General features: G+C 47.3%; 1 protein-coding gene across 1 annotated transcript in view; it reads left to right on the top strand.

Moving 5' to 3' along the window:
• Positions 1–24,555, top strand: part of FAM120A (family with sequence similarity 120 member A) — a 114,005-nt gene that overhangs the window by 18,912 nt on the left and 70,538 nt on the right. Inside the window, exons 2-5 of the mRNA XM_060200551.1 lie at positions 5,106–5,352; positions 9,220–9,302; positions 17,750–17,878; positions 18,354–18,450. Coding sequence (XP_060056534.1) covers positions 5,106–5,352; positions 9,220–9,302; positions 17,750–17,878; positions 18,354–18,450 — 556 coding nt within the window. The remainder of the gene's footprint in view (positions 1–5,105; positions 5,353–9,219; positions 9,303–17,749; positions 17,879–18,353; positions 18,451–24,555) is intronic.

Below are 24,555 nucleotides of genomic sequence, written 5' to 3'. Positions count from 1 at the left end.
ATTTTATTTTATTTTATTTTATTTTATTTTATCAGAGCACTGCTCAGCTCTGGCTTCTGGTGGTGCGGGGGATTGAACCTGGGACCTTGGAGCCTCAGACGTGAGAGTCTCTTGCATAACCATTATGCTGTCTACCCCCTGTTAAACCCCACCTGTTGGGAAGATTCTCTTCTTAAACTTTTCTCTTTTGTTTACTGAAGCCTGTATTTATGTCCGTGTGTATTGGTCCATCCTTGCTAGACTGGGTTGCATGGACTACTGGGGTCTGTGGTGAGCCTTGTGTCCGCTGCACCCCCTTTCTGATCTCTGGGACCACTGGAGGTTCCCAGCACTTGCTGGACTCTGCAGCCTCCACTCAGGGCCCTTATGATGGCCTGTGAGCTGCATGCCTCTCACGGTCTGTGTATCTGGGCTGCTGCCTGCACTCTCCTGGCTTGCCCACCACCACGGGGCACCCGCTCTGTGCTGGGCATGCCTTTTCCTGACAGCAAGATAACCAGCCTACCAGTAGCCGTCACCACCCGAGCTCAGGTCCTAGGTAGCTGCAGCACGACTTATGGCTCCAGTGAACATCACTGTCCAGAGTTCTTTAGGGCGGCTCCTGCCTCTGATTTCATGTAGTTTATAGCAGATTTTGATGGGTTTGTCTTGGACCCCAGTGTCCTGGTTTTTTTGTCATTTGCACATTAAAGTTTATTCTCTCTCTATTTTATTTATTCATTATTGGATAGAGACAGAGAAATTGGGGGGGGGGGGGAGACACCTGCAGCTGTATTTTACCACTATGGACTTGAACCCAGATCCTTGCACACTGTAGCGTGCGTGCTTAACCAGCTGTGCCAGCACCCAGAGTTTATTCTGTGGAATGGGATACATAGCTGTGTGCTTTGGGCAGGCGCACAGCCTTACTGTGCCCACCCCCTCAGACTGTCACTGTAAAAATGTTTGTTCGAGGTGCCTGGCTTCCTTTTTTTCCTACTCGCCGCTCCCTCCATGTCTGTTGTCCACCTGTCCTTTGGAAAGGCACATTCCCATCACCTTGATGCCGTGCTGCTTTCCTCAGATAAAGGCTTAGTGGTTCTCAACTGAGCCAAAAATACTAGACTCCTGAAAGCTGGAGATTGCTAACTGCAGTTCCTAGCTGGGCAGACTGGGCCTGGGGCCAGGCTGGACTTGCTCATTTGAATCCCACCACTGTGCTGGGACTGAGAGGGACAGAAGGCCCAGACTGTGCAGATGGCCCTGCCTGGCTTTAAGTTTGGGTCCGTGCTTGGGCGTCGTTCCTGTATCTTTTGTTTGGGAGACTTAATTCTAGCTGGCAGTTATTTATTCACTGTGTGTGTTGGGGGAGGATTAGGTATTGTTAATCATTTGCAAATTAGCCCTGTAGTGAATTATTAAAAGTTTGTTAAGTTTGCTTTTTAATGCCACTATGAAGTCAAGTGTTTTGAGTGAACCAGGCCTTGTGTTGGGTGCGGGGAAGGGAGTGCCCGCCACAGGGCACTCTAGGGCCAGGCGATGCTGTGTGGGAAGGAGTACCTCCTGCTGATCCGTACCGGAGGATTCAGAGACAACTTGGGCAACCTCCCATCTCCCACGGGCATTTTTCATTCTTTGGTGCTTCTTGTGTGAAAAGCGTTCGGCGAGGCTGCGTTGTGGCCTGGAGCTGAGAGGATGCATGTGCACCAAGATGACGGGAGTGAGGGATGTCAGCCTCTGTTACTGTTACCTTTTTTTTTTTTTAATAATATGTTATATACATTTGTATACCCCGTTAGTTTTTTGTTTTTTAAGATTTTATTTACTTATTACTGAGAAAGACAGGAGGAGAGAGAAAGAACCAGACATCACTGTAGTACATGTGCTGCCAGGGATTGAACTCAGGACCTCGTGCTTGAGTCCAGAGCTTTACCCACTGGGCCACCTCCTGGACCACTGTTACTCTTAAGGGGCCTCGCACGTGTGATTTCACCACTCCCGGGCCTCTTCTTCCCCTTAGAGCAAGAAAGGGAGAGACACCTCAGCACTCGAGCTGCCCCCCAGAGACATGAAGCCTCCCATGTGATGCTGGGGCCCAGGCACTTTGCACGTTGTGAGGCAGGCTCACTGCCTGATGGGCTCCTGCACTTTTTTCCTTTAAAATGTTTTTAAAAGGCATATGAGAGGGAGAGGGAGAGGGAGAGAAACACCAAGGCATCTTTCTGGCATGTGTGATGCTGATGATCAACTTTGGGATGTCTGGTGCTCTGCCCACTGTGCAGTCTCCAGGACCACTAAAAACGATTTTGTTTCGATTTGTCACCAGGGTCATCACTGGGACTCAGTGCCTGCGTGACTCCACCATTATCCACGGCCAGCCCCCCTTTCTTCTCTTCTCTTCCTTCCTTCACCCCCCCCTTTTTTGATAGCGAGAGACAGAGAGGGAGAGCAAGAGGCAGAGAGAAGGTGAGCCACCTGCAGCATTGCTCCAGTGTTTGGGGGGCTTCTTCCCCTGCAGATGGGAACTGGGGGGCTCGAGCATGGCTCCTCTAGTGCAGGAAGTACATGTGTATCACTGCCCGTTCTGCCCCGTCCACTGTGTGTGTGTAAGAGTGTGACTCCACTCCCTGCACAGTGCTTTTGGTCTGTGTGGGTCTGCATAGTTGTGCGTACCGGGCATTGTGTCTGAAGCATTTTTATATTTTTGTAAGCTTTCCCCAAGTTGCGGTACAAAGCCGTGCAGTTGCTGAATTGACTTCGTGTTACCTTAGAGATACCTTCTTTCCCAGAGTCCGTTTCCCTCTCCCAGTCTCTCTTATCTGTGTCCCTTACTGGCCCTGTGGCTGCTCAGGCTCTGCTTCATGGAGCTGAATTGTTGGGTAAAAGGGTGGCAGTGGATTGCCCAGGTTTTATGAGCTAACAGCCTTTGCACACCAGCCAGATTAAACTCATCTCCGACTCTGGCCCAGGACAGGGACAGACAGTCCTTCCTGCTGTGTTCCCTGCACCTGCTTCTACACTTGTGCCCCTCCTGCTGTCAAAACCTCTCACCCCGGGAGCAAAGCCCCTGCCTCTCCCTTCAGAGAGAGAAGCCACAGGTGGGGTTCATGGGAACACTTGATTGTCATGAGCTGGGTAGAGCAGGTTCTGAACTGCCCCAGCCACAGTTTCTTGGGAAAATGGATTAACAAAATGCCCTCAAAACCTAGAAATAGCACATTTTAGTGTTCAGCTCCCATGCTTACATGATTAGCCTCCAGCCCCATGCTCTGTGCCTGTCACCTGTCGCATTTTGGAGACCTCCTGTCATTAGGGGGTGAGGGGTGTGTGACTCAGCCTCCCGTTCAGGTCCCTTAGGGAACATGTGAAGCTGCTGTCACAGACCCAGGGACCAGACAGGGATCTGATGACATGGCTGAAATGTAAATGTCTATGTAACCGATTGAAGCAGAGAATTCAGACTTTCAGGTTAGCAGTACAGAATGTCGAGCTAGTGTCGTGGGAGGGAGAGATAGCCCAGGAACCAAGTTCATGGTGGTAGCAATACAAATCTTTATTCATGTGGGTGTCCCAGAGTTGGGCGTGTAGGCACCTGGTTAAAACCATGTGGAGCCAAAAACCGCAGTGGCCGGTGTCCGCCTCCCAATCTGCACGTCTTCCAGGTTGGGACACGGGAGAGACAAGACAGAAACGGAAGTGGCTTTACAATGCATAGGCAGTTAGGAGAGGGACAGAGAAAAATGGGAGGGGCTGGAAAGGTAGAACCTCCCTAGCAACCGTTGCTAGGGATTCAACTGGTAGGAATTAGCAATACCCTGGGGGGGGGGTATTGCCAAGCTCAACCACATCTGCACAATTTCCCAACACAGAATGACTTTATATAGATATTAAGACATACCCCCCCCCCTTAGTGTCTTGCGGTCCTTTTAGAACTAGAAAGAACTGGGGGGGGGGCATTTATATGGGTGCTGTCCTGCTCTTTCCGGGTGTGTCCCAGACTCTAGGTAACTGGAAGTTGAAGTAGTAGCAGAGAACCAGTGTAAGCTAAGAGGCTTTGGCTAGTCATTTCCTTTTCTTTCTTTTTCCTCCCTCCCTCCCTCCCTCCCTCCCTCCCTCCCTCCCTCCTTCCTTCCTTCCTTTTAAAAAAATTTATGTTTATTTATTTATTTATTGGATAGAAACAGCTAGAAATCGAGAGAAGTGGGTGGTAAAGAGGGAGAGAGAGAGACAGAGAGATACCTGCAACACTGCTTCACCACTCGGAAAGATTTCCCCATGCAGGTTGGACTGGGGGCTTGAACCCAGGTCCTTGCGCATTGTAACATGTGCTCAACCAGGTGTGCCCAGCCCACAGGCTTATCATTTTCACTGTCAAAAAGGCAACCAGTTGCCCATCTCAGGAGTGGTCCTTGGCCAAGGATAAGCTTGATGGTGGGGTTTGGGTGAAAATTGTGTTCATGGCCTGTGAGCTATTAGTAGACACATCCCAGCATGCCTGATAACTAGCAGACAGGTAGGTGATAGATAATACCTGTTTTTTTAAATTCCTATGGTTGTTTTACTAGCCTGACACATTTGATTTACTTGGAAGAAGTCATTTTGGCTTCGCTGTGGGTAATGGCTCCTCTCCGACTCATTCCTTCACACTTCACTTCCTTCTTCTATTTCCTTTTCCCTTCTCATTTTTTTAACATAGTTTATTTATTTATTCCCTTTTGTTGCCTTTGTTTTATTGTTGTAGTTGTTGTTGTTATTGATGTCGTTTGTTGGATAAGACAGAGAAATGGAGAGAGGAGGGGGAGAGAAAGATAGACACCTGCAGACCTGCTTCACGGCTTGTGAAGCGACTCCCCTGCAGGTGGGGAGCCGGGGGCTGGAACTGGGATCCTTACTCCAGTCCAAACAGAACAGTCTTTTAACACGCTAAGCCAAATGAACCTGTGGTGTCTGTCTGTCCCTAGTGACGTGGCTTAGATTCAGGATGACTTACCCACCCAGGCCATGCGTCGCGCACCCCGGCATTCTCCACATCTGGGATGTGTGGGTTCTGTGCAGATGTGTCTGCGTGCTGAGCTCGCGCTGCCCCGGGCCGCCCCCGACAGAGCCTCCTCCTTTGTCCCTCGCAGGTCGCGCAGAGCATTGAGGACCACCATCAAGAAGTGATCGGTTTCTGCAGAGAAAATGGTTTCCACGGCCTGGTTGCCTACGACTCCGACTACGCGCTGTGCAATATCCCCTACTACTTCAGCGCCCACGCCCTGAAACTGAGCCGCAACGGGAAGAGCCTCACTACCAGCCAGTATCTGATGCACGAAGTGGCCAAGCAGCTGGACCTGAACCCAAACCGCTTCCCCATCTTTGCTGCCCTGCTAGGTAGGTAGGTCGGGTGTGCGCAGCCGTGCTTTCGGGTAATGTCCGAGCCGAGCTGACCATGCCTGGGACACAGCGACCGGACATAGCGACCGCTCAGTGTGTCCGTGTGGTGGGAGTGCCTCGGGGTTACAGCTTTCGCGTAGAAGGACCCGGCATGGTCCCTTCCTCAGAGCCTTCTTCACCGGCTTCCTCACCAGCTCCTGTTTAGAGTTTTGGGTCTAGCAGATACTCTTCCTCTTCAGTAGTATGTGTTTCCCACTCCAGGCTGTAAAAAATGAGTTGTGTGGATACTCTCAGAGTCGGGGTGGGGCGGGGTAGGGTGGAATGACACTTGAAAATCACAAATGTTAACACATTCTCACTGTGAAAATTAGGCATATAAAACTTTGGCATAAGCAATGTTTACCAAGAACAGAGCGAGCTGTGAAGTTAGCACTTTGATGCTTTCCTCATTTTTTTTTTTTTTTGCCTCCAGGGTTATTGCTGGGGCTCAGTGCCTGCACCATGAATCCACTGCCATTTTTCCCCCTTTTGTTGCCCTTGTTGTTGTAGCCTTGTTGTGGTTATTATTGTTATTATTGATGTTGTTTGTTGTTGGGTAGGACAGAGAGAAATGGAGAGAAGAGGGGAAGACAGAGGGGGGAGAGAAAGATAGACACCTGCAGACCTGCTTCACCGCCTGTAAAGCGACTCCCCTGCAGGTGGGGAGCCAGGGGCTCGAACCGGGATCCTTACGCCGGTCCTTGCGCTTTGCGCCCTGTGTGCGCTTAACCCTCCGCGCTACCGCTCAACCCCCCTGCTTTCCTCATTTCTAGGATACTCACTGCCATAAACGAAAAACAATAACAACGAACTTACCTTGTTTCCAACACCTGCATTTTGACTAAATAGATAGAGGAATGTTTTAAAACATTCCCTTGGAGGAACCTCCGCCAGGTATCCAGAAAGAATATCTTGCTTTAGTTTTCTTTGTTAATGTAGCCCGCTGAAAAATAATTGTTCAGTTGATAATCCAGCCAACACAATTCTAAGTCCACAAGTTGTCTTGATTTATCTGGCTGTAACCTAAAGTTAATGCTTGACTGTTTTCTGCCCTTTTTCTTGAAGGCATTGTTGTCATTTAGAAGTTGGAGGTTTAACGTGAATTCTGTACATATACAGTCATATTTTCAGATATTAGCATATAGGAAGGAGGATAGCTCTGAGTGAGATGACTCACCTAGCAGAGCACACACTAAAAAAGAACTTGCCAGGCAGGAATAGAGGGATCACACAGGTGCTAAGCCCCAGCAACAGCCCCGGTGGTAACAACAGCAACTGTAATAATAATAATAAGGAGATGATCACATGGCTGGACATGTTATAAAAAGTCACATTTAAATGTGATAGAAAATAACTCGGCCTTATTAATTGACTTTAAATGAACATGGAAATTGTATCCTTTTAGGATACAGATTTGTTAACTGATTCGAGGTTTGGAAGGATTTTGTTTGTCTTTAAAAACAGTAAAGGCCAGGAGCTGGGTGGTAGCACACCTGGTTGAGCGCTCAAGGACCCGGGTTCGAGCCCCCAGTCCCCACTTGCAGGGGGGAAAGCTTTGCTAGTGGTGAAGCAGAGCAGCAAATGGCTCTCTGTCTCTCCCCCTTTCCGAATCCTTTCCCTCTCGGTTTCTGGCAGTCTCTATCCAATACATAAATAAAGATAATAAAAACACCTTTAAAAAAAAATAGGGGCCAAGAAGCTAGCCCCGTGGTTGCTCAGAGAAGATCCGTGCAAGAGGTCCTAGGTTCAGTCCTTGGCACCACCGGTAGCCAGAGCTGAATGGTGCTGTGCTTAAAAAGAAAGGCACATGGCATGTATGTCTTAGGAATTAAGGCCAGTTACTGTTTCAGCTGTATTGTTTTGTGAGATTTCAAAATTCGTGAAAAACAACAGTAACATTTTAGTAATGGATTAATTTGGGGCTTGGAGTTTGCTTTTAAAAATATAGGTATATTACAAGTGAATTGAATTTGGTGAGCATTTTTATTTGAATCTTGTTTAAAAGTTTCATTGAACTCAGAAGAAAAAAAAATTTGTTATAGGAAGTATAGTTAAATAATTTTAAGGACGTTAAGTGGAGTATTCATAAGTTATACCCCCAATTTTAACATACTTTTCTGAGGTTGACACTTTACAAAGGGGGGGGGGCTTGGGCGGTGGCACAGCGGGTCAAGCACACCTGGTGGAAAGCGCAAGGACTGGAGTAAGGATCCCAGTTCCAGCCCCCCAGCTCCCCACCTGCAGGGGAGTCACTTCACAGGCAGCGAAGCAGGTCTGCAGGTGTCTGTCTTTCTCTTCCTCTCTCTGTCTTCCCCATCTCTCTCCATTTCTCTCTGTCCTATCCAACAGTGACGGCATCATCAACAATAATGATAACTATAATAACAATAAAACAACAAGGGCAACAAAAGGGAAAATAAATAACAACAACAACAATAATAACAATCAACCAAAAATGTAAAGAGCTGAGGTAATTGTCACCTGGGAGAACTCCTAGGAGCCCTGCCATGTGCGGGACCCAGATTGTAACCTCCATCACCCCACGAGAGCACTGCAGCTCTGGCGGGTTTGGGCACCTTTGGTGTTGTGGTACACCCCCTACCCCCATCTGAAAAGGTCAGCCCAGAAAGGTGAAGCACCTTATCAACAACCAAAAAAGCAAAGAAAAGAGGAAAAAAAAAAACCTGAGCTAGTTCTTCACCAGATCAAAGTCCTGTGCAGGTCAGTGAGGGAGAGGAGAGAACGTTCTGAAGGACTGAATGTTTGTCTGGGTACACGTCCCCTCAGGCTCCCCACCCCACCCCAGCTCCAGGTACTCACTCCTTAGAGCGCTGTTTAGAATGCAGTAGGTCCTCAGATGTCAGCGGTGCCTTTTTCCAATAACGTCAATAACAAGCATCAACAGTCCTGAACAAAGAAACATTCTTTGAGGACTTGGTTTCTTTTGTTCTCCGTGTTGTTTTGATTAAAGTCTAAATTTCCAAGAATTCAGGACGTTAGCGAGGACCGGTGTTGTAAATGTCACCACGTTTTGCTTTCTACTTAGCAACTAATCAACCAATTCTACCTCTGTGTGGAGATAATGAAATGAATCGTGCTGTAAAAATCACAGTGATTCAGGAAATCACGGCTTTGAAATCAAATGGCAAGAACTAACACACGGGAGCGTGTCCAGCTGCGAGTGGCCCCTGGTGTCGGTGCTCACCTGAATATGGGTTTGTGCCCAGCCCCTGCAAGGGGCACCTGGCTCATTAGTGACTCTCATCGACTTTGTATGCTTCCTCTCACATCTGTTTGTAGGTGCTGGTTGAAATCACAGCAGGGCTGTCGGTCCTTGGCACAGGCAGCCATCTCTGTCACTTAACCTTGCTTAGGGACAGTTTATACCCGCCCAGGTTCTGCCTTTGGCTGTGAACCCAGTTTAAGAGACACGGTGTAAACCACAGTCGTCGCTTGGCAAATGGAAACTTTTATCTACCGGTGTCGGTATCCTCCGGCCTTCTTCAGGCTGGCTTTCTGCAAACCGGTGCTGACTTTGATGCTGCCCCAGGAAACCGCTGCCGGCTCAGTGTGAACGCAGCTGACCCCTCAGCAGAATCCCCCGGGTGTGGCTTTATGTTGACGTGGGGTTGGAGAAGAGTTCTCAGCTTCTGTGTGGAAGTGTAGGAGGTGTCTCAAACACGGTGATCCTGGAGAAGTCACACTGCAGACAGTCTCCAACAAGCAGGGGCAGAGTACAGACTGTGGGCAGGGTGTCAGCCTCCAGTGCCCACCAGGGCCGCCGCCGCCACCAGGACTTCTCTTACCCTCCTGCTTGTCTCCTAGGAAACCACATCCTGCCCGATGAAGACCTCGCCTCCTTCCACTGGAGCCTGCTTGGTCCAGAGCACCCACTCGCCTCTCTGAAGGTACAGGTTCACTTCATTCCCAGCATTTGTAACCAACTGTGGATTTTGCCATTACTTTAATAATGTAAGTTACATTCCTTTATTATAGAAGGAAATTGCCAAAATTAACAATTTTGTGCCTCCCTCTAATTTTAGGGTCTGTGTTACCTTAGAAACTCATCATGACTTTGCCTTGCTCTAGCAGCTGCATACCTGTATTTTAGGAAAGTGTATAAATGTCCTTAAAATTCCTTTAGAGCGGGGCCCGGGTGGTAGCGCAGTGGGTTAAGCACACATGGCACAAAGCACAAGGACCGGCGTAAGGATCTGGGTTCAAGCCCCCGGCTCCCCACCTGTAGGGGGGGGTCACTTCACAGGCGGTGAAGCAGGTCTGCAGGTATCTTTCTTCTCCCCCTCTCTGTCTTCTCCTCCTCTCTCCATTTCTCTCTGTCCTGTCCAACAACAATGACAGCAATAACAACAACAACAAGGGCAACAACAACAACTAAAAAGTGGGAAAAATAGCCTCCAGGAGCAGTGGATTCATAGTGCAGGCACCGAGCCCCAGCAATAACCCTGGAGGCAAAAAAAAGAAAAATTCCCTTAGAGCAATTCATGTTGTGTATATAGATAGAAGCAATTTGGAAATTTGTTTTTAATTGAAGCAACTCTGTTGGTTTATAAAGCTGCATATTTTAGGGGTGCAGGTTTCATACTCCTTCAAGACGTGTGCTCCCACGCCGCACTCACTGACAGAGCCATTGACCTTCTACCTAGTGTGTCAGGCTGCCCCCCCCCCCCAGCTCTGTGGCGACCCCATGCCTCTTGAGTAGCCTTGGTTCTGCTGTGAAAGCCTCAGAGTTTATTTTCATCTGACATTTTGTGTTCCCTTGGCTTGCTTCTTCCTATTCCAAGTGTAAGTAAGATTGCCTGCTGCTTGTTTTTTTTTCAGTTAATTTGCGTGATCCCCAAGGAGGAACTTGTTTTTGTGTTCACCACTGTGGGCTGATTTTTTTTTTCTTTTTTTAGGTAGAGTAAGAGAGACAAAGACACCACAGCACTAAAGTTTTGTTCAATGTGGTGAGAACCAGACTCGAACCTGGGTTGTGTGAGTGGCAAAGCAGGTGCACTATCCACGCAAGCTCTTCCTAGCCCCTAGGGGACAAAAAAATTTTGGAAGATTTTATTTATTCATGAAGAAGATCAGGGGGAGGGTAGAGAGAAATAGCCAGATATCGCTCTGGTACACGTGTTGCCGGGGATTGAACTCACAACCTCATGCATGAGAGTCCAATGCTTTATCCACTGTGCCACCTCCTGGACTACCAGAAAAAAAATTTTTATTAATATTTTATTTTATGAGAGAGAGAAATACAGAGACACAGTGAGAAGGACCAGTGCACTGCTCAGCTCTGGCTTATGGTGGTGCTGGGGATTGAACTAGGACCAAAGAACCTCAGGAATGAAAACCTTTTGCATAACCATTGTGCTGTCTCCTGTAAGAATGTTTTAAAGCTTTTTAATACTAGTTTTCGTACTTGAAAATGTATTTTTTAAAAGTTTTTTTATATTTATTCCCTTTTGTTGCCCTTGTTGTTTTATTGTAGTTATTATCGATGTTGTCATTTTGAATACGACAAAGAGAAATCGAGAGAGGAGGGGAAGACAGAGAGGGGGAGAGAAAGATAGACACCTGCAGACCTGCTTCACCGATTGCAGGTGGGGAGCTGGGGGCTCAAACCGGGATCCTTACGCCGGTCCTTGTGCTTTGCACCACCTGCGCTTAACCCGCTGCGCTACCACCCGATTCCCGTAAATTTTTTTTTTCACTTGACGATGTAGTCATTTGTCAGCTCAACATCATACAGGTTTTTGAAAGCTTTCCCAATTCAATTAATTCTCCAAAATTATAAAATATAAGGCTTTATTGCTTTTGACTAAAGGGGGAGACCAGTATTTATTTCCTTATTTTTCTTCCCTCCTCGCTCATAAAGGTGGTAAATACCCGTGAAACTTCGGCTTTTTAAACGGGGAAGGTTATGGTCTGGACGCACTGTAGTAATGGGGCTGGGTTGAGCTGGCTCAGTAAGTACCCTGCACTTGCTGGGTAGGTCTGCTGGGCCCCTCCGAGTAGGGGTGAGGAAGTGGGCAGAGCTCTCTCTAACTGGCCACCTGCCTTGCTTCCCATAACAAAGGAGCCCTGACTTGGAGCAGTTTTCAAAGACACTTTTCCCAATAAACTTCCAAGTCCTGCTTGTTAGAACAGCCCTCCTCTCTAAACAACGGTAATCGGTGGTTAGTGTCCAATTGGAGTGTCGACTCTGAACGTTCCAGTGGAATCCCTTCCTGCTTCTGTCCGCTTGCTCCTCACTGCCCAGAGCTGCTGCTTCCCATCCTGCCGGATGTGCTCTGTCCAGTGTTTCCCTTTTCACTCCAACAGTCCTTGTTGGAGTTTTCAGCTTCTTCCCCTCTTGCTAGAAAACACTTTTTCTCTGTTCTTTCTTGCATCTGCACTGGCCCTGTTACGGTGATGAGCCGATCCTACTCGCCTAGGTCTGTGCCCTCACTGACCTGCTGCATGGAGGCCCCCAGCCAGGCATCCTGCACCCCTGGGATCCCTGCCCCCCTTGCCTGTGGGAGGTGGCAGCACACCGGTTTCAGTGTCAGCAGAAAACAGCAGGTGGGGGGCAAGATGATGCCAGAAGTGAAAATATCCCAGAAGACAAGCATCTGCTTCCTTTCCAAAACGCTATTTATTTTTATTTATTTATTTATTTATTTATTTTAAGAAAGGAGACATTAACAAAATCATAGGATGGGGGGGGTACAACTCCACACAATTCCCGCCACCCAATCTCCATATCCCATCCCCTCCCCAATAGCTTTCCCATTCTCTGTCCCTCTGGGAGCATGGACCCAGGGTCGTTGTGGGTTGCAGAAGGTGGGAGGTCTGGCTTCTGTAATTGCTTCCCCGCTGAACATGGGTGCTGACTAACAGTCCCGCCTCTGGAAGCAAAGGGGGCGCTCACATCATCACCAGGAAGCCAGCTGCAGAGTCCGGTGTCCTTTCCTGCAAAGCAGAGAACTAACAGTTGCTGCAGTTAGTACAGAGAGCAGCAAACAAGGCGACTGTCAGTGGATGCTCTCCAGTTAAACAGAATTTTCTTTCTGTCCTTGGAAATTGGAAGTACCCGTGTTTCTAGCTTTACTTTAGATATGTTGAACTTTATTTGGCCTTTACTCTAAAATTTAGATTTTTGGGGCTAAATAGTGTTTTTTAAATCACACTCAAATAAATGGGAAAGGATCAAAAATGAGACTTTTAAATTTTATTTTATTGATTTATTTTTGCCATCAGAGTTATCACCAGGACTTAGCATCTGCATGCATGATGAGTCCACCACTTCTAGGTTTTTGTTTTTTTTTTTAACAGAGACAGAGAGAAATTGAGAAGAATGGGAGGATAGAGAGGGAGAGGGAAGGAGAACCTGTGGCACTGCTTCACTGCTCTTGAGCTTCCCCATGTGCATATGGGGACCTAGGGTTGGAACACAGGTCCTTGGACATGTGAAAAAAATGTGTGCTCGAACCCAGCCCCTAAATGGAAATGTTTTTAAATATATTTTTTTAATATTTTATTTATTATTAGGTAGAGACAGAAATTGAGAGGCAAGGAGGAGGAAATAAAGAGGAAGAGAGACGGAGAGACACTGGTAGCTCTGCTTCACCACTCATAAAGCTTTCCCCTTCAGGTGGGGACCAGGGCTTGAGCCAGGGTCCTTGTGCACTGTAACGTGTGCTTAATACCACTTGGCCCCTACGTGGAATTTTTTAGTAACAGTATTCAAAAACCTGTTTCTAAGGAAACACTTCATTTGTTTGTTTCGAGTATTAATTTTGGTTTTAGAAATGAGCGGGGCTGGGATACAGCACAGGGGTTATACAAAGAGTCTGCATGCTTAAGGCACCAACGGTCTCAGGTTCAGCACCACCATAAGCCAAAGCTGAGCAGTGCTCTGGTAAAAAAGTAAGAGAGAGAGAGATGGACAAACCAGGTTGTTAGAACTCTCTTTTGCGGGGAGTTGGGCAGTAGCACAGCCGGTAGAGTGCAGGTGGTACAAAGTGCAAGGACCGGTTTAAGGATCCTGGTTTGAGCCCGAGGCTCCCCACCTGCGGGGGAGTCGCTTCACCTGCGGTGAAGCAGGTCTGCAGGTGTCTGTCTTTCTCTCCCCCTCTCTGTCTTCCCCTTCTCTCTCCATTTCTCTCTGTCTTATCCAACAACAACAACAATAACAACAACAGTAAAGCAACAAGGGCAACAAAAGGGAATAAATAAATAAGTAAAAAAAAGAACTCCCTTCCTGCCCTGGAAACAACTATTCCCATAGCATTTTGGGGGAGATGTTAGGAATACAGGTGATGGCTTTGTCTGTGTGGTTCAGCATCCTTGATTTTTCTTTTTTGAAAGTTGTAGGTAAAACTGTCAAGTGTTAGGTGTGTGTGTGTACTGTGTGTACACATGTGCATTAATGTGTGTGTGTGTACATTCATGCATGTATGCATGCTTATATTTAGGAATATATTGAAGTTGACCAGGAGCTTCAGGGACTAGAACTCTCCACATTACATTGGTCCTCTTGGTACTCAGTCTTCCAGTCAATAGGAGTGTGTCATTCTTCACATATATGCAATACAGCAAAGCTTTTAAAGAAAATACAAATTAAAATCATCAGGAGAGTCAGAGTCTAACGAAGCAAATTTCGTAAGTGCATTTCTTACTTAAAGGTCCCCGGGAAATCACCACCGAAGGGGACGCTGACAAGTGCTTTTGGTAGCCATATGATCGATCACCTGTAGAAGTTTTGGGATCATAGAGACGCCACCTGAGTACCAGGAATACTTCAAAGTGAAAGGCTGTGTGCGCGCCAAGGCCTGCCAGGTGCCCGGTGGTGAAGACAGGCTCTGCCCTCAGGCCGAGAGGGTGAATTTGGGCTGGGCAGAAGAGCAGGCAGTGGTGGGAGTGGGCCATGAGGCAGGGCAGAAGGGAATCAGGTTACTTGGTCTTGTCTTACTCAGCCATTCAGGACTAGGAGCGCTTGGCCTGTGGGGTCTTTGAGTCGTGGTGCCGCCGTGGAGTGGGGGTGATGATAACCAGCTGCTGGGAGACACTGGCTACCGTTCTCACTGAGCGGATGTGACGCCAGCAGCTGCCCGGGCATTCTCGGTGCTAGGCTGTGTCTCCTGGGAAACACCTGGCTAAAAGTCCTTTCCCGTTTCTGAGCATGACACTTTGTGGTAGATTTTGTTCTTCCTGGTAATTTTCACTTTTGTCCTATATGGAAAACTTTTTTTTTACAGAATGAAACCACTTCAGGCTTTTAGTGTATACATAGTAGTGTATGTGGATCTAGAGAAGATTCCAGAGACCCAGCGTGCTTTCCACAGACTTGCAGTTCCTGCCTTTGGGTGTCCACGCTCCCAGGGAAACGCCACGGTTCTGACTAATGGGAATAGTGCAGTGTATCTGTCACTCCCGCTGTCTCTGCTGCCTCCTAGGGGGCGTCAATGGGTCCCAGGGCGGGAGCAGGTGCACGTGGTCTGCAGAAGCAGGGGCTGGTTTTTAGGATGTGCTTGTCGGCGTGACTGTGCTTGGTGATTCAAGGTGACACTTAGCCTTCCTTAAACTCTCGTGACCTGATGGCGTCGTGCTTAAGAGAAACAGTTGCTTAGGGCTGGTGAGGGAGCTGGTCTGGATAGCGCCCTTGCCAATATTGTCCTGAGCAAGACCCAAGTTTCCATGCTCTCATTGCAAGACAGAGAGCTTCACTGCTGTGGTTTCTTGCCATCTCTCGCAGGAAAGCCCTGGTGACAACAGAGAAAAACAAAGCAACAACAAGAAAACAAGGAAAAGAAAACCGTTAACACTTTCACAATTGAATATACTCAACACATCTGAGAGTTTCTAAGTATAAGTCTATGCTTAAAAAATTTTTTTTTAAAAAAATTTTATTCATTCCCTTTTGTTGCCCTTGTTTTACTGTTGTAGTTATTATTATTGTTGTTGATAATGATGTCGGCATTGTTGGATAGGACAGAGAGAGAAATGGAGAGAGAAGGGGAGAGAAAGATAGACACCCGCAGACCTGCTTCATTGCCTGTGAAGCGACTCCCCTGTAGGTGGGGAGCCTGGGGCTTGAACTGGGATCCTTACTCCGGTCCTTGTGCTTCACACTGTTCACACCACGTGCACTTAACCCACTGTGCTACTCCCCGACTCCCTAAGTCTGTGCTTTTTCAGAGGCTTCTTCTGTCCATCGACTTAGGCTGTTTCCATAATTTTCTTCTTTCTTGGAAGTCTTTTTTTTTTTTAATTCCCTTTTGTTGCCCATGTTTTTTTTATTGTTGTAGTTATTATTGTTGTTGTCGTCATTGTTGGATAGGACAGAGAGAAATGGAGAGAAATGGAGAGAGATGAGGGAAGACAGAGAAGGGGAGAGAAAGACAGACACCTGCAGACCTGCTTCACCGCTTGTGAAGCGACTCCCCTGCAGGTGGGGAGCCAGGGCTTGAACTGGGATCCTTATGCTGGTCCTTGCGCTTATTGCCACCTGCGCTTAACCCACTGTGCTACAGCCCGACTCCCTCTTGGAAGTCTTAAAACAACAAATTTATTGTCTTACAGTTAAGTCACAAATCTCAAATCATAAATCTTTATATATATATATATATATATATATATATATATATATATATATAATTCTATTTAGCTGTTGGATAGAGACAGAGAAATTGAGAGGGTAGGGGAGATATAGAGGGAGAGAGACAGTTGCACTTCTACTTTACCACTGTGAAGCTTTCCCCCTGCAAGTGGGGACCAGGGACTTGAACCTGGGTCCTTGCACACTGTACCGTGTACACTTAACCAGGTGTGCCGCCACCTGGCCCTTCAAATCACAAATCTAAAAATCAAGGTGTGGACAGAGTTTTATTTCTTCTGGAGGCTCCAGAGAGTGTGGTCCCCACCTTCTTGTGCTTCCAAAGGCTCTGTGCCCTGGACTTGTTGGCCTTTGAGCCCTGAGCTTGTAGACTGTTGGACCAAGCTCAGCGCTGGCATCATCTGCAATGAGCTCACTCAGTTGTCCCGACTCCTAGTCCCCCTCAAAGGTGTGGTGATCACAGTGGCCCTTGAGCTGGCCCATATGTGATGTGAACTGGTCCTCACGATAGAAGATAGTTCCTTCTCGCCACATGATGCATTGGGTTCATTGAGGGGGCACTCTGTCTTTTGTTATTTCCACCCTCTTTGCCTTATAATCTTCATGATGGAACAAAATAAACATTTATTTCATGCTATCATTCTGATTGTTGGAAATAAAGTTCTTGTTCCTTTCTTTCGGACACTGGGACAGACCTATAACCACAGCCTAAATTTTGGTGTAAACTAAGGTATCTTTTCTTTTTTTTTTTTTTTTAAAAGATTTTTATTTATTTATTCATGAGAAAGATAGGAGGAGAGAAAGAACCAGATATCACTCTGGTACATGTGCTGTTGGGGATTGAACTTGGGACCTCATGCTTTAGAATCCAATGCTTTTAGCCACTGTGCCACCTCCCGGACCATAGTATCTTTTCATTTTTTAGTGTGGGTCGCACCCGCGTGCGCTGACCATTTTGAAAGTTGTTGCATACCTTTTCCTGGCACCTGCTATTCTGGTGTGGTGAAGTATGTCTGCCCTTTATTCTGCATGTCTTTGACCAGCTGTGTTGGATGGCAGAGTGGCACCATTCTCTCTGTCTCCCTGTTCAGAGCCAAACATGGCTTTGTGGCAGGTGGTCCCAGGCAGGGGCCGAGTTCATCTGCGCTGCGTCTCACAGTGTTGGTTGGACACAGTGTTCTGGGCCCAGGGTTTCTCCTAGCTGTGTTGGCTGTTGAGGACATAGTGCTGGCTCGACTCTGGTGGTGAGCAGCTATAGGCCTCTCGGAAATAGAGTCAGTCAGATGTTCCTTTGACATTGCAGTTGAAGTGAGAGTTAATGCTTCCTACAGGAATATATAGTTACGAAAAATATCTATCATAGTGCCTGAGCACAGGCTTTGCATGCCTAAGGCTTCAGGTTTAATTTCTTCAACTAACATGGCTAACTTTGAGTGCTTCCTTGGCTAGAGGATAGCACGTTAGTAATGCACTAGCTCCAGGTTCACTCACTTACACCAATACCACACATAGCCAGAGCTGAGCAGTCCTCTGCATAAAAGAAAAGGAGAGAGGAGGAGAGGTGAGAGGGGAAAGAGGAGGGGAGGGGAGAGGAGAGGAGGGGAGGGGAGCAGAGGGGAGGGGAGGATGTGCCCCCCCCCCCCCCATTCTCTTCTGGAATAATTGGGCCCTAGGACAACTCTGTCTGGAGCTTCAGGGCTGTTGTGGGAATTCACCTGCTGACACATGTCTTTTGTTTGTTTGTTTCCTCAGGTCCGCGCCCACCAGCTGGTCTTGCCACCTTGTGACGTGGTGATCAAGGCCGTGGCCGACTATGTCCGCAACATCCAGGATACCTCAGACCTGGACGCCATCGCTAAAGATGTTTTCCAGCACTCCCAGGTGGGGATGTGGCCTTGGTGTACACTGACATTGTGTGCGAGCACTGAAGGGGCTGCTTTGTCCTCTGGACGCCCCTCTGTCCTGGAGGAGGGGGGTAATTAATTATTAAGGTCTCAGCCCCTAGACTGCCAGGTGTGATTTAACTAGAATCAGTACTAGAAGACAGGCATGGCAGGACATGGCAGCGACTCTGACCGTGGCTGTTCTGTCAGCTGGGTGTCAGAGATTTTATTGCTGCTTTTTTTTTTTTAATATGGTGCAAGCAAGGCATCTGATCAGTCAGGCTAGTGGCTGAGGTGTATGTGGAACTCCTTAGTCATTTTTCTGAGAAGTAAAGCCACTGCCCCTTTGTTGGAAATGGAGAGTGAAACTCTAGCAGGCTATCTTCCGTGGGCTGAGGTATAAAAATATGTTACTATTGCATCAATTACCAGTGGCATGCTAACTCACAAAGGTTTTCCTGTATGGATTTCAGTCTAGAACAGATGACAAAGTGATTCGGTTTAAGAGAGCGATCGGCTATTACTCAGCGACTAGCAAGCCAATGGCGTTTCACCCTCCTCATTACTTAGGTAAGTGACAAAGGTCTCCGATGGGCACTGACCACACACAAGCAGGGACTAGAACACTCACCACTGGGCGAGCTCCCACAGGCTTACTTTGCGAAGAGAGATTTCTACACGGACACAAATAAGTGTAGTGGAGGTTCTCGAGGGGCTAGTGGGGATCTGAAGTAAAGTACTGAGGAGCCAGCGAAGACTTCGGTCTTAACTAGGGTGGAAGAGAAAGCAAGGCTGAGAGGCTTCCTAGGGGCTCCTTGCAGAGGCCACTGGGGTGTAGGTGGCCCTTGGCTCGACAGTGCTGTTGTAGATGAAGGTTTCTTCTCCCTCGTTGTTTTTCTTTACTCTTCTCTCTCTCTCTCTCTCTCTTTTTTTTTTTTTTTTTTTTTTGCAAAAGACAAAATTTAACTCAGATTTGAAATGGAGGAATAAAAAGAACTGTTGACTGAAGCCTGCTTGCACAGTGCTATCTCTTGGGGCCACACACTTGCTCTCGCTGAACCAGATTTGTTTTCTTAGGGCGAAGAACGAAAACTGAGAGATGGTACAGCCGGGCCGTTATTTCAGCTGTGTGGCTTCATGTAGTTTGGGCCTTTCAGCTGGTTCAGATCCGGTGAGGGAGGAATGTCCGGCATGCTCTCCTGCAGGTGATGGCTAGGTGACAGCTTCAGTCAGTGTCCAGGCTCAGTGCTGTTGCTGGGAGAGGATAGAGCTAAGAGTGAGCACCCCATTTAGAAGTGGGCTTTGGGGAGTTGGGCGGTAGCGCAGCGGGTTAAGCACACATGGTGCAAAGCACAAGGACCAGCGTAAAGATCTCGGTTCGAGCCCCCGGCTCCCCACCTGCAGGGGAGTCACTTCACAGGCGGTGAAGCAGGTCTGCAGGTGTCTGTCTTTCTCTGCCCCTCTCTGTCTTCCCCTCCTCTCTCCATTTCTCTATCTGTCCTATCCAACGACAGCATCAATAACTCAACAATAAAACAGCAAGAGCAACAAAAGGGAATAAATAAAAAAAAAAGTGGGCTTTGTAGGTGGGTAACAGGTGACTAGAAGGTGTTGGCAGGGAGGGGTGTTTTCTCTGCTGGCCCGACCCAAGCACGAGCTGTCGCCCCTGTTGTAATGCGTGTTCAGAGGGTCCCAGCCCTTAAGCTGACTCCCTGTTTCCCCGTGGCCTGCACTGTGCAGGCGCGACCTCTTTGTTACCGGGACTGTGCCATGTTACTTCTGCACAGAGTGTTGGCAGTACTGTTGACACCAGAGCTTTCTCTCAATGCCGCATGCTTGGGGCACTCAGGCTCTGGGGTCATGCATCACTGTCCCTTCTCTGAGACATTTGTGAATTTCAGTAGCATCAGCACCAGGTCGTCCTGTCCCATTCTCTGCAGCTTCCCAAGAACATCAGGCCAGGGGAAGTTAGGACCTACTGTATCATCTCTGCTCTGTGTAGACATTTAACTGAAAGAACTTAACTCACAGAAAGCTGCTGCATCAGGGAAGTAAATGATTAGATATCCTCTGGAGTTGATTCTAAAAATAGGGCACGGGGGCTCAGGTAGTGGCACAACTGGTTGAGCACACATGTGCAAGGACCCGGATTCAAGCTCCCGTTCCCTGTCTGCAGGGGGAAAGCTTCGTGACTAGTGAAGCAGTGCTGCAGGTCTCTCTCTGTCTCTCTATCTCCTTCTTACCTCTTGATTTCTGGCTGTCTTTAGCCAATAAATAAAAATGTCACAGCTTAGCTCTGGTGAGACCCCAAGTGCACAAGGAGACGCTGCCTCTACTTATATTGGGCACTGAGCATACTCAGTGTGGCCCTTGGGTGTCCGTGTCCCAGCTGTCTGTCCAGATCTGCTGCCTCTTTGCTTCCAGTCTTTGATGTAGGACACTTGTTTGTTCCTTACTGCGCAGATAATGGAGAAGCATTGTAATGAATCCATGTTAAATGATGGATATGCTCTTTAACCATTTGAAATGTCTAATAAATACTTTTCTTTTCAAAAAACTATTTATATATGCATTTGACAAGACCAGGCAGTCAGAGAGGGGAGGGGAAGATTGAAAGGGAGATAGGCAGAGTGACACCTGGAGCTCTACTTTACCACTTGCAAAGCTTTCCCTCTGTAGGTAGGGACTGGGGGCTTGAACCCAGGTCCTGGTGCATTGTAACATGTGCGCTCAGCCTGGTGTGCCACCACCTGGCCCCATTTAAGACAAATTATTAGTGATTTAATATTGACTTGCAAATTATACGATAATGGGGGTGTGATTGCACACTATTCCCACCACCAGAATTCTGTGTCCCCCATTCTCCTCCAGTGGAAACAGTATTAGTTCTTCCAAGGTCACAGATAAGAGTTGGCTATGTATCTATATCTGTTTATCTGCTTATATCTGTATCTATCCATATCCCCCCCTGTATATTTTTGCCTATTTTTATTAATTTCTATGATTCTACTATTACTACTATTCTGACTATCCTTTTCCCCTCTTCCCTCTCAGATAAGCGAAACAGTGCCTGACTGGTATTTTCCAGATTCACTTCCCTTTCAGTGACAGCATAAAAACAAAAATTCAGAGTTCTCTGGTCATCTTCCCCTGTCTTTTCCACTCTCTGGGAGTATGGGCCAAAATTAAAATTATTTTTGGTACAGAAGGGTGGAGTTCTTTTTGGCTTCTGTAATGGCTTCTGCACTGGACATGGACATTGGCCGGTGGATTCACACCCCCAGCCTGTTTCTATCTTTCCCAATGGGGTAAGGCTCTGGGGAGGGGAGGTTCTAAGATGTGTTAGCTAGATTATCTGCCCATGGAGTTGAGAATGGAATTGTAGTAGCATCTGCAACCTGGTGGCTAAAAGACAGTAAGATAGAAAGCAGGACAAAATGTTTTAATAGACAGGAACCCAAGAGTAGGAATAGAACAGATGAGAATAGGGACCTTAGGGTGGAAAGAAGCTAGGTTGTCTATTTTGGACGTTTCTAGGGGCTGGCCCCAATTATTTATTTATTATTATTTTTTATTAGAATACTACTTGACCTCTGGCTATTGGTGGTGTCTGGGATTGAACCTGGGACTTGTACATATGAGTTCTTTGCAGTACCACGAAGCTATCTCCCCCTACCCTCATTGTTCATCTTGTAGGAAGAATCACTAGAAAGACAGGTGACTTAAGTTGACACCAGTAATTAGAAGCTGAGAAGGCATCCATGTACTGACACCTGTATGTCTCTGTCATTCAGGTCCTGTGTGGTTATTGTTGGTCAGTCACTGCTCTGTATCTGGAGCAGAACATTAATTCAAAGGAAGGAAAACAAGGACACTGAACATAGTTAAAATTTTAACATGATTTTTCGTAGTGGTTTAACAGTGGTGTACAAGGTGGTAAGATTACAGAGAATAGTTTTGCACTGTGCCCACTACCAGAGTTCAGTGAGCCTTCCCTCCAGACCACCACCGTCCTCACCAAGTCATAGGGGCAGCTTAGCTACTCCTTTTCCTTCTTTTCCTCCCTTCCTCCCTTCCTCCCTCCCTCCCTCCCTCCCTCCCTCCCTCCCTTTCTTTCTTTCTTTTTTGTAAGTGCACTCAACATTTTGTATTGATCTGAATCAATAATGGTTTTGAAGAGGCAAGACGAGGCTTCAGGTTTGAGCATCTTAAAAATACATAGTGCTGGGAGAGTCAGGCGGTAGTGCAGCGGGTTAAGTGCAGATGGCGCAAAGCACAAGGACCGGCGGAAGGATCCTGGTTCCAGCCCCCGGCTCCCCACCTACAGGAAGGTAACTTCACAGGCGGTGAAGCAGGTCTGCAGGTGTCTGTCTTTCCCTCCCCCTCTCTGTCTTCCCCTCCTCTCTCCATTTCTCTCTGTCCTATCCAATAGTGACGACATCAGTAACAACAGTAATAACTATAATAAAAACAACAAGGGTAACAAAAGGGAATAAATTAATAAATATTTTTAAAAATATACATAGTGCTCTCCAAAGTGCTCTTGCGATGTCGTGAGTCGTTAGGCTAATGTTTTACGGTTGAAGCTACTATCACCCCTGAGAACCTAGTTCTGCTTTCGCTCTTAATCCTCAGCAGGTTAACGAAGGGCCTTGGTGCAGTTGGTGAAAGGGCTGGGGTTTACAGGGTGATAGCTCCACGGAGGTCAGTGCGGTGTTTAGTAACTGCCTGTAAATGGTTTCCTGAAGAGTTCCCTCCCTGATGCTCCGACAGGCACAAAATGTAAACTGTGTCTGACAAGATAATACAGCAACTTGCAGTTAGTCAGAGCAGGCGGGCGGCTGAGGGGTGAGAGTGGGACAACTGCATTTCAAATGACTGGCACACTACTTGCAGTGAGCAGGGTTGGATCCATGTAAACACCACACTTCCATTGTTCTTCTGACCAATCTAAAGAAAACGAAAATAGTCTGAAGAGCATGTTCTCTGATTCTGCCTGTATACGGTGAGCCCGGGTCCCGCCATGGAATAAGCAGAGGACAGTGACTGGGATGGAAGCAGCTTGGTGGCGCTGAGAGAAGTGTTCCTGGTGTCCCAAGTTAGCCGAGGCATGTATGCCACGAAATTATCCTCGTGACTAGGGGCAGGTCACAAGTCCTCTCCAGGTGCTCCCCACAATATCACCCAGAGGGAGAACGTGGAATTTGAACAACCAATGTCAGAACATGACTTCCTTGTCACCCAGTAAGAACATTCCTGGGTTAATCAATTTAGACATTGGAATGAATATGTGCAGAGTTCTGAGGCAATTTTAGAGAATTATACTAGAAACTTGTATGGCATTAGGGAATAAACTAGATCTGATTGTCTTTGATCAGAGGTTTCTCCAGCTGATTGGAGTTTAGGCTTTTCCCAGAACTATACCAGACTCTTTAATTGGACCACAGGAGTTTATTTATTTTAAATATATATATATATATTTTAATTACTAGATGGAGACAGAGAAATCGAGAGGAAAGGGGAAGATGAAGAGGGAGGAGAGACAGCCTGCAGCACTGCTTCACTGCTCGAAAACCTTCCCCTGTGGAGATGGAGCCTGGGGGCTCGGACTCAGGTCCTTGCACATCATGACGTGTGCTCAGCTGCTCAACTAGCTGTACCACCGTCCAGCCCAGGAGTTATTATTGTTTTTTAAAAAACATAAACCTCCCTGAGGCCCTGCTGCATGGTTGCGTGATCTTTTTCAAAGTGAAAGCTGCAGCATGCTCTAGTCCATACTCTTTGTCCTCCAGATTTTTAGAGATGACCTGTTCTCAGAGAGGCTCTTAAATAAGTTATAGGCGAAGTTCCTACGTTTACTCCGAGTCTTGACTGTGTCAGGAACACTGTGTCAAGGACAGTTTGCCTTTTCTGATATGTCTTCCCCTAGAAATCCGTAGCCCAGGGGTAAGCACAGACAGAGTATGTCAAAACAACTATCCAGCTGCTTAACTCACTGGCTGGAGTAGTAGTTCTCATACAATAGGGAAACTGTGCTTCAACATCAGTGGCAGGATTAAGATTAGAAACAGACAGCTCAGGGAGCCGGGCGGTAGCGCAGTGAGTTAAGTGCAGGTGGCACAAAGCGCAAGGACCGGCCTAAGGATCCTGGTTCGAGCCCCTGGCTCCCCACCTGCAGGGGAGTCACTTCACAAGCATTGAAGCAGGTCTGCAGGTGTCTGTCTTTCTCTCCCCCTCTCTGTCTTCCCCTCCTCTCTCCATTTCTCTCTGTTCTGTCCAACAACGATGACATCAATAACAACAACAATAACTACAACAATAAAAAAGAACAAGGGCAACAAAAGGAAATAAATAGGTTTTTTTAAAAAAAAAAAAAAAGAAAGAAAGAAAGAAAGAAACAGCTCAGAGATGCCAGCGTCCCCCCAGACCCCTAAACCAGGTTGTGGGCATCAGCAGTTCCCGGTCTAGTTTCTGAAAGGCATGCATGCGCAGCAGAGGCCCAGGGAATCTGAAGAGGATGTGTGTATGTATCTGGTCTTCTGAACGGGAGGGAAGCCGATTAGTTTCCGTCATATACCTAATAGGATGGCCAAAATCTGGAGCATTGGCAGCAAGTGTCAGGTGCTGGTGACATTGTGGGGAGCTACAGCAACTTTCTTTCCTTACTGGTGAAAA

The sequence above is a fragment of the Erinaceus europaeus genome, chromosome 10 (assembly GCF_950295315.1).
Source record: "Erinaceus europaeus chromosome 10, mEriEur2.1, whole genome shotgun sequence".
In the NCBI taxonomy this organism is placed as follows: domain Eukaryota; kingdom Metazoa; phylum Chordata; class Mammalia; order Eulipotyphla; family Erinaceidae; genus Erinaceus; species Erinaceus europaeus.
Note: the sequence above shows the minus strand (reverse complement) of the source record. Positions and strands in the feature narration are given on the sequence as shown.